Below are 14,085 nucleotides of genomic sequence, written 5' to 3'. Positions count from 1 at the left end.
GGAGAATGGGTGTTATGTCTTCCCTGTATGATAAAATTCCGAGGTAAATCCATCTGGCCCGGGGGTTTTGTTCTTTGGTAGTTTTTTGATTACCGCTTCAATTTCGTTGCTGGTAATTGGTCTGTTTAGATTTTCTGTTTCTTCCTGGGTCAATCTTGGAAGGTTATATTTTTCTAGGAAGTTGTCCATTTCTCCTAGGTTTCCCAGCTTGTTAGCATATAGGTTTTCATAGTATTCTCTAATAATTCTTTGTATTTCTGTGGGGTCCGTCGTGATTTTTCCTTTCTCATTTCTGATACTGTTGATTTGTGTTGACTCTCTTTTCTTCTTAGTAAGTTTGGCTAGAGGCTTATCTATTTTGTTTATTTTCTCAAAGAACCAGCTCTTGGTTTCATTGATTTTTGCTATTGTTTTATTCTTCTCAATTTTATTTATTTCTTCTCTGATCTTTATTATGTCCCTCCATCTGCTGACCTTAGGCCTCATTTGTTCTTCTTTTTCCCATTACGATAATTGTGACATTAGACCATTCATTTGGGATTGCTCTTCCTTTTTTAAATATGCTTGGATTGCTATATACTTTCCTCTTAAGACTGCTTTTGCTATGTCCCACAGAAGTTGGGGCTTAGTGTTGTTGTTGTCATTTGTTTCCATATATTGCTGGATGTCCATTTTGATTTGTTCATTGATCCATTGATTATTTAGGAGCGTGTTGTTAAGCCTCCATGTGTTTGTGAGCCTCTTTGCTTTCTTTGTACAGTTTATTTCTAGTTTTATGCCTTTGTGGTCTGAAAAGTTGGTTGGTAGGATTTCAATCTTTTGTAATTTTCTGAGGCTCTTTTTGTGGCCTAGTATGTGGTCTATTCTGGAGAATGTTCCATGTGCACTTGAGAAGAATGTATATCCTGTTGCTTTTGAATGTAGAGTTCTATAGATATCTATTAGGTCCATCTGCTCTACTGTGTTGTTCAGTGCTTCCGTGTCCTTACTTATTTTCTGCCCGGTGGATCTATCCTTTGGGGTGAGTGGTGTGTTGAAGTCTCCTAGAATGAATGCATTGCAGTCTATATCCCCCTTTAGTTCTGTTAGTATTTGTTTCACATATGCTGGTGCTCCTGTGTTGGGTGCATATATATTTAGAATGGTTATATCCTCTTGTTTGACTGAGCCCGTTATCATTATGTAGTGTCCTTCTTTATCTCTTGTTACTTTCTTTGTTTTGAAGTCTATTTTGTCTGATATTAGTACTGCAACCCCTGCTTTCTTCTCACTGTTGTTTGCTTGAAATATGTTTTTCCATCCCTTGACTTTTAGTCTGTACATGTCTTTGGGTTTGAGGTGAGTTTCTTGTAAGCAGCATATAGATGGGTCTTGCTTTTTTATCCATTCTGTTACTCTGTGTCTTTTGATTGGTGCATTCAGTCCATTAACATTTAGGGTGACTATTGAAAGATATGTACTTATTGCCATTGCAGGCTTTAAATTCGTGGTTACCAAAGGTTCAAGGTTAGCCTCTTTAGTATCTTACTGCCTAACTTAGCTCGGTTATTGATCTGTTATATACACTGTCTGGAGATTCTTTTCTTCTCTCCCTTCTTGTTCCTCCTCCTCGATTCTTCATATGTTGGGTGTTTTGTGCTGTGCTCTTTCTAGGAGTGCTCCCATCTAGAGCAGTCCCTGTAAGATGTTCTGTAAAGGTGGTTTGTGGAAAGCAAATTCCCTCAGCTTTTGTTTGTCTGGGAATTGTTTAATCCACCGTCATATTTGAATGATAGTCGTGCTGGATACAGTATCCTTGGTTCAAGGCCCTTCTGTTTCATTGTATTAAATATTTCATGCCATTCTCTTCTGGCCTGTAGGGTTTCTGTTGAGAAATCTGATGTTAGCCTGATGGGTTTCCCTTTATAGGTGACCTTTTTCTCTCTAGCTGCCTTTAACACTCTTTCCTTGTCCTTGATCTTTGCCATTTTAATTATTATGTGTCTTGGTGTTGTCCTTCTTGGATCCTTTCTGTTGGGGGTTCTGTGTATTTCCGTGGTCTGTTCGATTATTTCCTCTCCCAGTTTGGGGAAGTTTTCAGCAATTATTTCTTCTAAGATACTTTCCATCTCTTTTCCTCTCTCTTCTTCTGGGACCCCTATAATCCGGATATTGTTCCGTTTGGTTTGGTCACACAGTTCTCTTAATATTGTTTCATTCCTGGAGATCGTTTTGTCTCTCTCTATGTCAGCTTCTATGTGTTCCTGTTCTCTGGTTTCAATTCCATCAATGGCCTCTTGCATCCTATCCATTCTGCTTATAAACCCTTCCAGAGTTTGTTTCATTTCTGCGATCTCCTTTCTGGCATCTGTGATCTCCCTCCGGACTTCATCCCATTTCTCTTGCGTGTTTCTCTGCATCTCTGTCAGCATGTTTATGATTCTTATTTTGAATTCTTTTTCAGGAAGACTTGTTAGGTCTGTCTTCTTCTCTGGTGTTGTCTCTGTGATCTTTGTCTGCCTGTAGCTTTGCCTTTTCATGGTGATAGGAATAGTTTGCAGAGCTGGGACGAGTGACTGCTGGAAGGACTTCCTTTCTTGTTGGTTTGTGGCCCTCCTCTCCTGGGAGAACAGCGACCTCTAGTGGCTTGTGCTGCGCAGCTGCGCGCAGAGAGGGTTTGTGCTTCCTGCCCGGCTGCTATGGAGTTAATCTCCGCTGTTGCTGTGGGCGTGGCCTGGCTCGGGCAGCTACTCCAAAGTGGTGGAGTCGCGTTGGAGCAGGAGCGGCTGGGAGGCTATTTATCTCCGTAAGGGGCCTCCCTGCTCCCTGCAGCCCAGGGGTTAGGGTGCCCAGAGATCCCGGATTCCCTACCTCTGGATTAAGTGTCCCGCCCTGCCCCTTTAAGACTTCCAAAAAGCACCCCCAGAACAAAACAACGACCACAAAAAAAAAAAAAAAGAAAAAAATTTTTAAATTTAAAAAAAAAAAAATTTTTTTTTAATTAAAAAAAAAAAAGGTGGTCGCTCGTTTTTCTTTATTCTCCGGTGCCAGCCTCAGGCCTCTGCTCACTGGTCTTGCTGCCCTGTTTCCCTAGTATTGGGGTCCCTATCCCTTTAAGACTTCCAAAAAACGCTCGCCAAAACAAAACAGCAAAAAAGCAAAAAAAAAATGGTCACGCGCTTTTCTTATGTCCTCCAACACCCGGCCTCCAGTGCCCACTCACTGTTCTTGCGGCCCTGTTTTCCTAGTATCGAGCGCCCTGCACTCTGGCCCGGATGGCTGGGGCTGGGTGTTCGGCAGTCCTGGGCTCCGTCTCCCTCCCGCTCTGCCTGCTCTTCTCCCGCCGGGAGCTGGGGGGAGGGGCGCTCGGCTCCCGCGGGGCCGGGGCTTGTATCTTACCCCCTTCACGAGGCGCTGGGTTCTCTCAGGTGTGGATGTGGTCTGGATATTGTCCTGTGTCCTCTGGTCTTTATTCTAGGAAGGGTTGTCTTTGTTATATTTTCATAGATATATGTTGTTTTGGGAGGAGATTTCCGCCGCTCTACTCACGCCGCCATCTTCCGCCCCTCCCCCCATTGTCCAGTTTTTAATTGGATCGTTCGTCTTTTTGTTGTTGGGTTATCAGAGTTGTACATATATATATATATATATATATATATATATATATATTCTGGTTACTAGATGTCTGTTCACTCTTGAGGCTTTTGGACTTAATATTCTTATTTTTTTCCTCCAGTTTTCTATTTCTTTTTTAATTTCTGTTTTTCCTCAACTTTATCCTAGTTCTTATGTTGAGTTGTTTAGTTTTGCTGTTTTGCTGTAATGTTTTTAATTTCTAAAAGTTTTTTCCCTCCCCCCCTTACTTTTACTGTTCCGGTATAGCCTGAGGTTCTGAATGGATATGTATCTTCTCTGATCTCATTGAAAATATTTATTAGAGTTTGTTTTAGAAATTCTGATTAACTCTATACATTGTTTATCTTTCCCCTTGGGTTCTTCTCTCCCCTTCCATTCCCTTATTTTTGTTTCTCTCTCTCATACATTTTCTCCAATGTCCAGTTGTTTATATTTAAAACTGGTGTGCTAAAGTGATGAATGGAGACCTGGGAGGAGGGGACCAAGGTATGGGGGAGTCCTTCTCAACTGTTAGATTTACAGAATGATTGGATTGGCCTAGGAAGTTTGGTTGTAGGAGATTGCCCATACCAGAGTGTGTAGGTCTTTTTTCTTCTTTCATTATCCTCAGAGAGGAATTCTCTCATCTCCTGCCTGAGGGGATGTCTGGCTACCCTCATTCTTGGAGTATTTCAGGAGATAAATGGGGATGGAACTGAGGGTGGGAGAGTCCCCATTTAGTAAACTACCTGTTTTCCATGTGGTTCTTCATCTCTGCCCTCGTGTTTCCCCTTATTTCTATTCCTTTACTCATCCAATTTCTTAAGCCACAAACTTTGTGGTTATTCTCGATTTCCTCTTTCTTTACCCCCCCCACCTCTAAATATTAGCATATCTTGAGTATGTTCAGAATACATCAGGAATCTATCCATATTTCTCCTGCCTTCATGCTTTCACTTTAAATGACTGTTATCTCTTACCTGAACTATGATAGCCTTTTACTTCTCTCTTCTGCTCTTCCTCCTTCCTGATTAATTTTTGACAAAATTGACCAGTCTGATCTTTTTAGAAAATAAATTGCATTATGTCATTCCCATGCTTGAAAAACCTCATTGCCTTTCCATGTGCTTACCAGAGCCTACAAGGTCCTACTTAACCTGGTTCCGGAACGTGTCATAAAAGAGGGGCTTATCACAGGCTGAAGTTTGCTTTGTTTTTCTCTCCTCAACTGAATATTGTAAACTCCATGAGAACAAGGAACGTTTTTGGACCAGTATCTCGTTACAACCTAGAACAGCACTTAAAGTAATCATTCAGACAACTAGTTAATTGATTGACTAATGTATACCAGACACTAGTCTAGGTACTGAGGAAAAAATGTTATCAGAGAAATGGCCTCCATCCTAATGGTATTTGCGTTGTATTGGAGAAGACAAAATAAACAAGATAAGTGAATTAATATAATGTTAGGTAGTGGAGATCATGGAAGACCTTGTCTACCATGATAATTTCTCAGGGAGGAACATTCTGGGCATGCCCTTCACAATAGATAAGGTTGGTGATAGATACCACAGCATGGCTGCACTGAGTTTCCTGCCAAGCCTCTAGTTTGTAGAGCTGGATCTTTGGGTGTTAATCTGTGACAGCCCCAGGATATATCCAAGTGTTTTTTCTCTTATCTGCTCATCTCTTTCATCATAACTTGCCAAGCTTGCTACAACTACCTCTTGCATGTACCCTTCAGTAGAAGTAGCCAGTCATTCCTAATATAGAATACCTTGTTTTATTGTGCTTCATTTTATTGCACTTTGCAGATACTGTGCTTTTTACAAATTGAAGGTTGGTGGCAATCCTGTGTCAAGCATATCTATTTTCACCGTTTTTCAAACAACATTTGCTCATATTCTCTGTCACATTTTGGTAATTCTTGTGATATTTCGTACTTTTTCTATATTAATTTTGTTATGTGATCTGCAATCAGTGGTCTTTGCTGTTACTATTGTAATGGTTTGAGGGCACTGAAAACCATGACCATATAAGATGGCAAACTTAATTGATAAATGTATGTTTTCTGACTGCTTCACCAGTTGACTGTTAGTCCATCTCCCTCTCCTCTGGTCTTATTTCCTGAGATATAATATTGAAATTAGGCCAATTGAAAACCCTTACAATAGCCTCTAGGTGTTAAGTGAAAGAAAAGGTTGCACATTTCTCCATTTAAATCAAAAGCTACAAATAATAAAGCTTAGTGAGGAAGGCATATTGAAAGCTGAGATAGGCAGAAAGCTAGGCCTCTTGTGCCAAATGGTTAGCAAAGTAAGTGAATGCAAAGGAAGAGTTCTTGAAGGAAATTAAAAGTGCTTCTCTGGTGAACATGGATGATAAGAAAATGAAGCATCCTTATTGCTGATATACTGAAAGTTTTTGTGATCTGGATATAAGATCAAAGCACCCTCAACATGCTCTTAAGTCAGAGCTTGATCCAGAACAAGGACCTAGCTCTCTTCATTTCTATGAAGGCTGAGAGAGGTGAGAGGCTGCAGATTAGAAGTTTGAAGCTAGCAGGAGTTGGTTCATAAGGCTTAGGGAAAAAAGCCATCCTCACACATTAAAGTTCAAGGTGAGCAGCAAGTGCTGATGGAGAAGCTACAGTAAGTTATCCAGAAGGTCTAACTGAGATAATTAATGAAATGGCTACACTAAACAACAGGTTTTCAATGTAGATGAAACAGCTTTCTGGGAATAGATGCCATTTAAGTCTTTCATAGCTGGAGAAGAGAATTGAATGCCTGGCTTCAAAACCTCAAAAGACAGGCTGACTCTCTTGAAGCCAGTGATCATTTACCATTCTGAAAATTGTACGGCCCTTAAGAATTATGCCAGGTCTACTCTGCCTGTATTCTGTAAGTGGAACAAGAAAGACTGGATCTTTTTACATCTATTTACAACATAGTTTACTGAATATTTTCAGCCCAGTCTTGAGACCTGCTCAGGAAAAAAGGATCCTTTCAAAGTATTGACAGTATACCTGGTAACCCAAGAGAGATGAATGAGATGAATGCTAACACATCCATGCCTGCTCTAACATACCCCATTCTGCAACTCATAGAGCAAGGAGTAATTTCAGCTTTTGAGTCTTACTGTGTAAGATACACGTTTTTTAAGGCTCTAGCTACCATAGACAGGGATTGCTCTGACCGATCTGGGCAGAGGAAATTGAAAACTTCCTGGAAAGGATTCACCATTCCAGATGCCATTAATAACATTTGTGATTCATGGGAAGAAGTCGAAATACCAACTTAACAGGAGTTGGGAAGAAGTTGATTCCAATCCTCATGGATGACTTTGAGGGGTTCAGGACTTCAATGGAGGAGGTAACTGCAAATGTGGAAAGAGCAAGAGAACCAGAATTAGAAGTGGAGCCTGAAGATGTGCCTGAATTGCTGCAGTGTCATAATAAAATTTTGATGAGGAGTTGCTTTCGATGGATGAGCAAAGAAAGTGGTTTCTTTAGACAGAATCTGCTTCTGATGAAGATGCTGTAAAGATTGTTGAAATTGACAGCAAAGGATTTAGAATATCCCATAAACTTAATTGATACAGCAGCAGCAGGGTTTGAGAGGATTAACTCCAGTTTGAAAAGAAGTCATACTATGGGTAAATGCTATCAGGCAGCTACACAGAAGTTGTTGAAGAGTCCATTGATGTGGCAGATTTCATTATTATATGTTAAGAGCTTGCCATAGCCACCCCAACTTTCAGCAACCACCACCCTGATCAGTCAGCAGCCATCAACATGGAAGCAAGACCCTCCACCAGCAAAAAGACTATGAAAAAGCTCAGATGATGGTTAGCATTTATCAGTAAAGTATTTTTTAATTAGGTATGTATGTTATTTTAGACATAATTGTGTTACACACTTAATAGACTACATCATACTGTAAATGTAACATATGCACTGGAAACCAAAAAATTCATTCGATTTGCTTTTTTGTAATACACTTGCAGTGGTCTGGAACTGCATGTGCACCAATATTTCTGAGGTATGCTTGTAGTTCATTTGTTTCTAAGGGCTGTCCATTAGAAGTGTGGGGGCACTTCTCATGGGCTCATCTATCTTATTTAGCTCAAGAAAGCACTTCGAAATGTCCTTATCACTCACACGTGGTCAGAACCATATACTTACTCTCAGTGCGGTAACAAACCCATATATCCTATATGTTTTCTGTCTAACTTCTGTTCCATTGGATGGTCATGATAGTGTCTTTAGGAAGTATCTTAGTGATGTCTGTAGTTACTCACAAGTACTTTTGTATTCATGGTTGTAGGAACACATGGCAGCATGTGTTTGATACCATTGAATGTGCTGTGAGTTTTCTGTGTTAAAGTGCATTCCACAATTTTTTTTTAATTTTGTAGTTTCAGACCACTCTCAATTCTGATGTTCTTATTTCATTACTGTGCTTTTTCACAGGGTTGTTTCTTCATTTGTCAGTATTAATAGTTTATCCATTTTTTAAATTCAGATGACATGAAAATGGAGACTGAAAACAAGAGGAACAAAAAGAGTCTTCTAGACCAGCATGGACAGTACCCTATATGGATGAACCAAAGGCAAAGAAAAAGGCTGAAGGCAAAGCGAGAGAAAGGGAAAGGGAAAAGCAGAGCAAAAGCAGCAAAGGCAGCCAAGGGTTTGGCCTGGTAGACTTGAAAAATGCCATGGGACAGAGCTTTGATTGGGACGTTTTCATCGATACCAGCTTCCACCAAATTGAAACTTGGTTTTTGTGTGTTAACCTGGCCTTTTTGTTCATTTCATACCCACTGAAAAAAACTGTTCAGATTTTTTTTGGAACTTGAATAAAGTATTTCCTTTGGTGAATGAAAGCTGCACTGGTACTTGGATGCTAATATGAAGGGATTCAGACATCAAACTTCTGTCAGGTGTTAATGTGGTTGTGATTGTTTCATCTTAGTGAAGGTAAAACATGACACTATGCTGGCAAAAGTTGAGCTTAGATTTAAGAGAACAATTATGTCCTTTTAAAGTATAGTGTCAGTGGATTTTACAAGCAGTACATTTGGAGTTTTGATTTTGTGTAATGCAGAATAAAAGGTATTTTGTCCAGCTCTTAAGATATTTTCTTTCATATATCTTTTAGGTTTTGTAGTAGTGGAGAAGACCAGAGTTTTCAGGTAAATTTTTCCTAAATCTTACATTTTTAGGTAGACTATTAACATGTGTAAAGAAGTAGGTACAAATCTCCATCTTAGGACATCATGGAACTAGTTTAATGTTCTCCAGCTTTTATATTATGTAGCCAGAAGTAATGCAGCTTTCTCAGAACCAGTTATTCCAGATGCATGGTGAAAAAGTACATTTTGTGATCACATCAATTTGGGGAATGCTGCATACTTAAAGACAAAGTATTCGTTTTGTATTAGTATTGTCTTACGGTGATCTAGAAGTAAAGGAACCTGTTTCACTTGTAGTTTAGCAGTTTGAACTTAGCATTCCCTCCAGAGTTGCACTGTACTTACATTAATCATCATTGTCTAGTCACTAGAGCAGCAAATATTTATGAGTGCTCCTGTGTGCCACGGACTTTTCCAGATGCTAGGGACACGGAACAAGTCACAGCATCTGCCCTCATGGGCATCTATTCAGAAGAGACTTAGCTTCAGAGGAAAAGTGAGGTCTATTAAAATAAGGTCAGTTAGTCATCAGGACACAGATTTTGTGCCGGGCACACTGCTAGGCTGGGACATAATTTAGAGATAAATAGGACATGACCTGAATCTTTAAGAAGATTTGATCTGTAAAATTTAATATCAGTAAAATCTTAAATTGTTTACTATAATACTTTTCTCAATTTACTCAGTGGTAGCTGAACAAAAGTTTTTTTTAATACTAAAATAACTTTACTCAAAAGAAGCTAATAGGAGATGTGAGTTGGAAAATAAATGTGATTCATGGCCTCTTTTAACTTTTGGTACAGTTCTGAACAGCAGAGTTTGTGAGGAAGAAGTACATAAAATGTTTATTCATGAAATAAAATGTTGCTAGCATTCAATTAAGCCTCTGACATTATCAGCCTAAATATACTGGCTAAGTTATTATTTTTTAACACCATCATAGACATTGTGTACTCAGTGATGCTACACTCTTGGTCCTTATTTGAAATTTGGGAGCATTGTTAAGTATTTTTTAGCTGAATTTTCTTTAAAGTTGAGGTTATAGGCCAATGCCAGGAATATGTTTATGTTTCCTATGGCTGGTAACCTCTAATTTGACTTCATGGAAGTAGCTTTGAGATTTCATCCAGTGCTTCTCAGTGATGTTAGGCTGTTCACTTGAGTTTGTCCAGTCATGAAATTTGTCCAGCCAGGCCTGAACTTAAAAAAATAAAAATGAAAGCACCACTATCCTGTTTGAGAAATAGTCTTAAGTGTCACGGGCTCTGGAAAGGTGGCTATTAAAGAGCAGTTGTCCTGCACCAGCTTGTGATTTGGGGCCCCTAAGGCACTGAATTCCTGAACTGTACTGCAAGCAAGATTCCTCCCACCTCTACATTTTGGCAGGAAATTTAGACTGGCATTCCAAAACGAAGTGAAGTGTAGTCCTTTAATCCTTTAAATGATTAGCTCTTCTTTTTTCACATTTTATCTTTTTTCTTTTTTTAAGTATCGTTGTGTTATACAATGTTATATTGATTTCAAATATACAACAGTGGTTCAACAGTAATTCATATTAAATCCTCACCCCCTCTAGTGCGGTTACTATCTGTCAACATAGGAAGGTGTTACAGAATCATTGGCTATATTCTCCATGCTGCACTACTATCCCTGTGACCAGCTTCCATTATGATGGACAATATTTGTGACTCCCTTATCCATCTCACCCTCCCCAACCATCCGCCCCAACCCCTCCCCCATGGTAACCACCAGTCACTTCTCAGTGTCTATGATAGTCTACTGATGATAAGCTCATGTTTTTAAGATGTGTCATCTTTTTATTTGACTGATGTTTTCCATTGCTGTAAAACCACCAGATGGAGCTCAAGTTAAGCACCAAATCATTTTTGGAATTAGATTGAGTGTACTAAATCACAATTGGAATGTAACATTGATTTTTTTTTTTTTCTGGATAATTATTTTTTATTGAAGGGTAGTTGACACACAGTATTACATTAGTTTCAGGTGTACAACACAGTGATTCAACATTTATATACATGATAATTCTAGGTACTGGCTATCACCATACCAAGTTGTTACAATATTTTGACTATATTCCTTATGCTATACATTACATCCCAGTTACTTATTTATTTTATAATTGGAAGTGTGTGTGTATATATATATATATATATATATATTTTTTTTTTTTGTGAGGGCATCTCTCATATTTATTGATCAAATGGTTGTTAACAACAATAAAATTCTGTATAGGGGGGTCAATGCTCAATGCACAATCATTAATCCACCCCAAGCCTAATTTTCGTCAGTCTCCAATCTTCTGAAGCATAATAAACAAGTTCTTACATGGAGAACAAATTCTTACATAGTGAATAAGTTACATGGTGAACATTACAAGGGCAGTCATCACAGAAACTTTTGGTTTTGCTCATGCATTATGAACTATATAAACAGTTCAAATACGAATATTCATTTGATTTTTATTCTTGCTTTATATGTGGATACCACATTTCTCTCTTTATTATTATTATTTTTAATAAAATGCTGAAGTGGTAGGTAGATACAAGATAAAGGTAGAAAACATAGTTTAGTGTTGTAAGAGAGCAAATGTAGATGATCAGGTGTGTGCCTGTAGACTATGTGTTAATCCAAGCTAGACACGGGCAATAAAACATCCACGTATGCAGAAGATTTCTCTCAGAACGGGGGGTGAGGTTCTAAGCCTCACCTCTGTTGATCCCCATTTTCTCACCTGATGGCCCCCCTGCGACTGTGCCTGTCTTAGGTTGTTCCTCCCTTGAGGAATCTTACCCATCTCTGGCTAACCAGTCATCTTCCGGGGCCATACAGGGAAATGTTAAGTTGGTAAGTTACAGAGAAGCCTTATTGTTTGAAAAGGTTAGCTTTTTACTTCTTTGCATATTTATGCCCTGTGGCTTCTATGCCCAGCATTTGTCTTGAGGTGTCTTTACCACTTGGAAGAATTATGATACTCGGTAAATTCAATATGTGGCATGAATTCTATTTAAGGGTTGTAATTAGGTAGGAAGAAGAAAAGCTATAGAAGTAGCAGGCGGAAGAAAACCTGGGAAGATTATTTCTTTGACATATCTTCTTGTAGAGTAACTTCAGCATGTATAGGTTTTAAACTACTAATTAAATTGTGCACACACATTAACATAATAGGAGTACAGTTATGTAACCAAAGCATACCTGTAATTACCAGCCATCTCCAGTGAAACCAAGAAAACCAGTTAGGCACCTTAGGCATTTGTGAAAACTTATCTATGATATGGTGGATATTGTCCAACTGAACTTGAACAGTCTGAGAGAATTCACATAAATTAAGACAACCCATTCCTGGGGACTGTTCACATCCCCTATGTTCTTTTAACAGTAAATAGTCTGTAGTTGTAAGATTTTGGAGTGCTACAATTTGCACTTCTCCTAATTCTTGGTTGAGTTCCAACAGTATAGATCCAGTCAAATTTGTTGTTTTACTGTATGCACAGGCCAGCTTAGATATCTCCTTCTTCATTCCCATGGCAAGTCCAGGAACTGGTGGGATGAGTGCATCTACACCTGTAGCAGTGCGTGGATCTTTGTTGGGGTTTTTTTGATGATCATCTCCTGGCATGAGTCTTCCCGAGAGTGCTGATGTTGGAAGTTCTTTTTCATATCGTATCTTAGTTCATTTTCGGGGTAGCCAAATTATGCTTTGATCCTCTGTATAAACACAAACAGACCCTTTGCCTACACTTTTATATGCCCTTTATATCATTGTGTAGAACTCATTGGAGGTCATCACACAGGAACTGCTTTTTTTTTTTATCATTAATCTACACTTACATGACGAATACTTTGTTTACTAGGCTCACCCCTATACCAGGTCCCCCCTATATACCCCTTTACAGTCACTGTCCATCAGCGTAGCAAAATGTTGTAGAATCACTACTTGTCTTCTCTGTGTTGTACAGCCCTCCCCTTTCTCCCACCCCGCTATGGATGCTAATCTTAATAGCCCCATTTTTCTCCCCCCCCTTATCCCTCCCTACCCACCCATCCTCCCCAGTCCCTTTCCCTTTGGTACCTGTTAGTCCATTCTTGAGTTCTGTGATTCTGCTGCTGTTTTGTTCCTTCAGTTTTTCCTTTGTTCTTATACTCCACAGATGAGTGAGATCATTTGGTATTTCTCTTTCTCCGCTTGGCTTGTTTCACTGAGCTTAATACCCTCCAGCTCCATCCATGTTGCTGCAAATGATTGGATTTGCCCTTTTCTTATGGCCGAGTAGTATTCCATTGTGTGTATGTACCACAACTTCCTTATCCATTCATCTATCGATGGACATTTAGGTTGCTTCCAATTCTTGACTATTGTAAATAGTGCTGCGATAAACATAGGGGTCCATTGATCTTTCTCATACTTGATTGCTGCATTCTTAGGGTAAAATCCTAGGAGCGCAATTCCTGGGTCAAATGGTATGTCTGTTTTGAGCATTTTGATGTACCTCCATACTGCTTTCCACAATGGTTGAACTGATTTACATTCCCACCAGCAGTGTAGGAGGGTTCCCCTTTCTCCACAGCCTCGCCAACATTTGTTGTTGTTTGTCTTTTGGATGGCAGCCATCCTTACTGGTGTGAGGTGATACCTCATTGTAGTTTTAATTTGCATTTCTCTGATAATTAGCGATGTGGAGCATCTTTTCATGTGTCTGTTGGCCATCTATATTTCTTTTTTGGAGAACCGTCTGTTCTGTTCCTCTGCCCATTTTTTAATTGGGTTATTTGTCTTTTGATTGTTGAGGCATGTGAGCTCTTTATATATTCTGGACGTCAAGCCTTTATCGGATGTGTCATTTTCAAATATATTCTCCCATACTGTAGGGTTCCTTTTTGTTCTATTGATGGTGTCTTTTGCTGTACAGAAGCTTTTCAGCTTAATATAGTCCCACTTGTTCATTTTTGCTGTTGTTTTCCTTGCCCGGGGAGATATGTTCAAGAAGAGGTCACTCATGTTTATGTCTAAGAGGTTTTTGCCTATGTTTTTTTCCAAGAGTTTAATGGTTTCATGACTTACATTCAGGTCTTTGATCCATTTTGAGTTTACTTTTGTGTATGGAGTTAGACAATGGTCCAGTTTCATTCTCCTACATGTAGCTGTCCAGTTTTGCCAGCACCACCTGTTGAAGAGACTGTCATTTCGCCATTGTATGTCCATGGCTCCTTTATGAAATATTAATTGACCATATATGTCTGGGTTAATGTCTGGATTGTCTAGTCTGTTCCATTGGT

At 39.2% G+C, this 14,085-nt stretch overlaps 1 protein-coding gene across 6 annotated transcripts in view; it reads left to right on the top strand.

The window, feature by feature from the left end:
• The window catches only part of LLPH (LLP homolog, long-term synaptic facilitation factor), a 183,671-nt gene that overhangs the window by 7,955 nt on the left and 161,631 nt on the right, over nt 1-14,085 (top strand). For 4 of the 6 annotated variants that reach the window (XM_036895000.2, XM_036894998.2, XM_036895003.2 and 1 more), the window contains exon 3: nt 8,757-8,790. In XM_036895000.2, coding sequence (XP_036750895.2) covers nt 8,757-8,790 — 34 coding nt within the window. Of the gene's footprint in view, nt 1-8,120; nt 8,482-8,756; nt 8,791-10,366; nt 10,736-14,085 lie in introns of those variants that run through there. The other 2 variants (XM_036895001.2, XM_036894999.2) reach the window with 2 other exon arrangements.

This window comes from Manis pentadactyla, chromosome 10, assembly GCF_030020395.1.
Source record: "Manis pentadactyla isolate mManPen7 chromosome 10, mManPen7.hap1, whole genome shotgun sequence".
Lineage (NCBI taxonomy): Eukaryota > Metazoa > Chordata > Mammalia > Pholidota > Manidae > Manis > Manis pentadactyla.
Note: the sequence above shows the minus strand (reverse complement) of the source record. Positions and strands in the feature narration are given on the sequence as shown.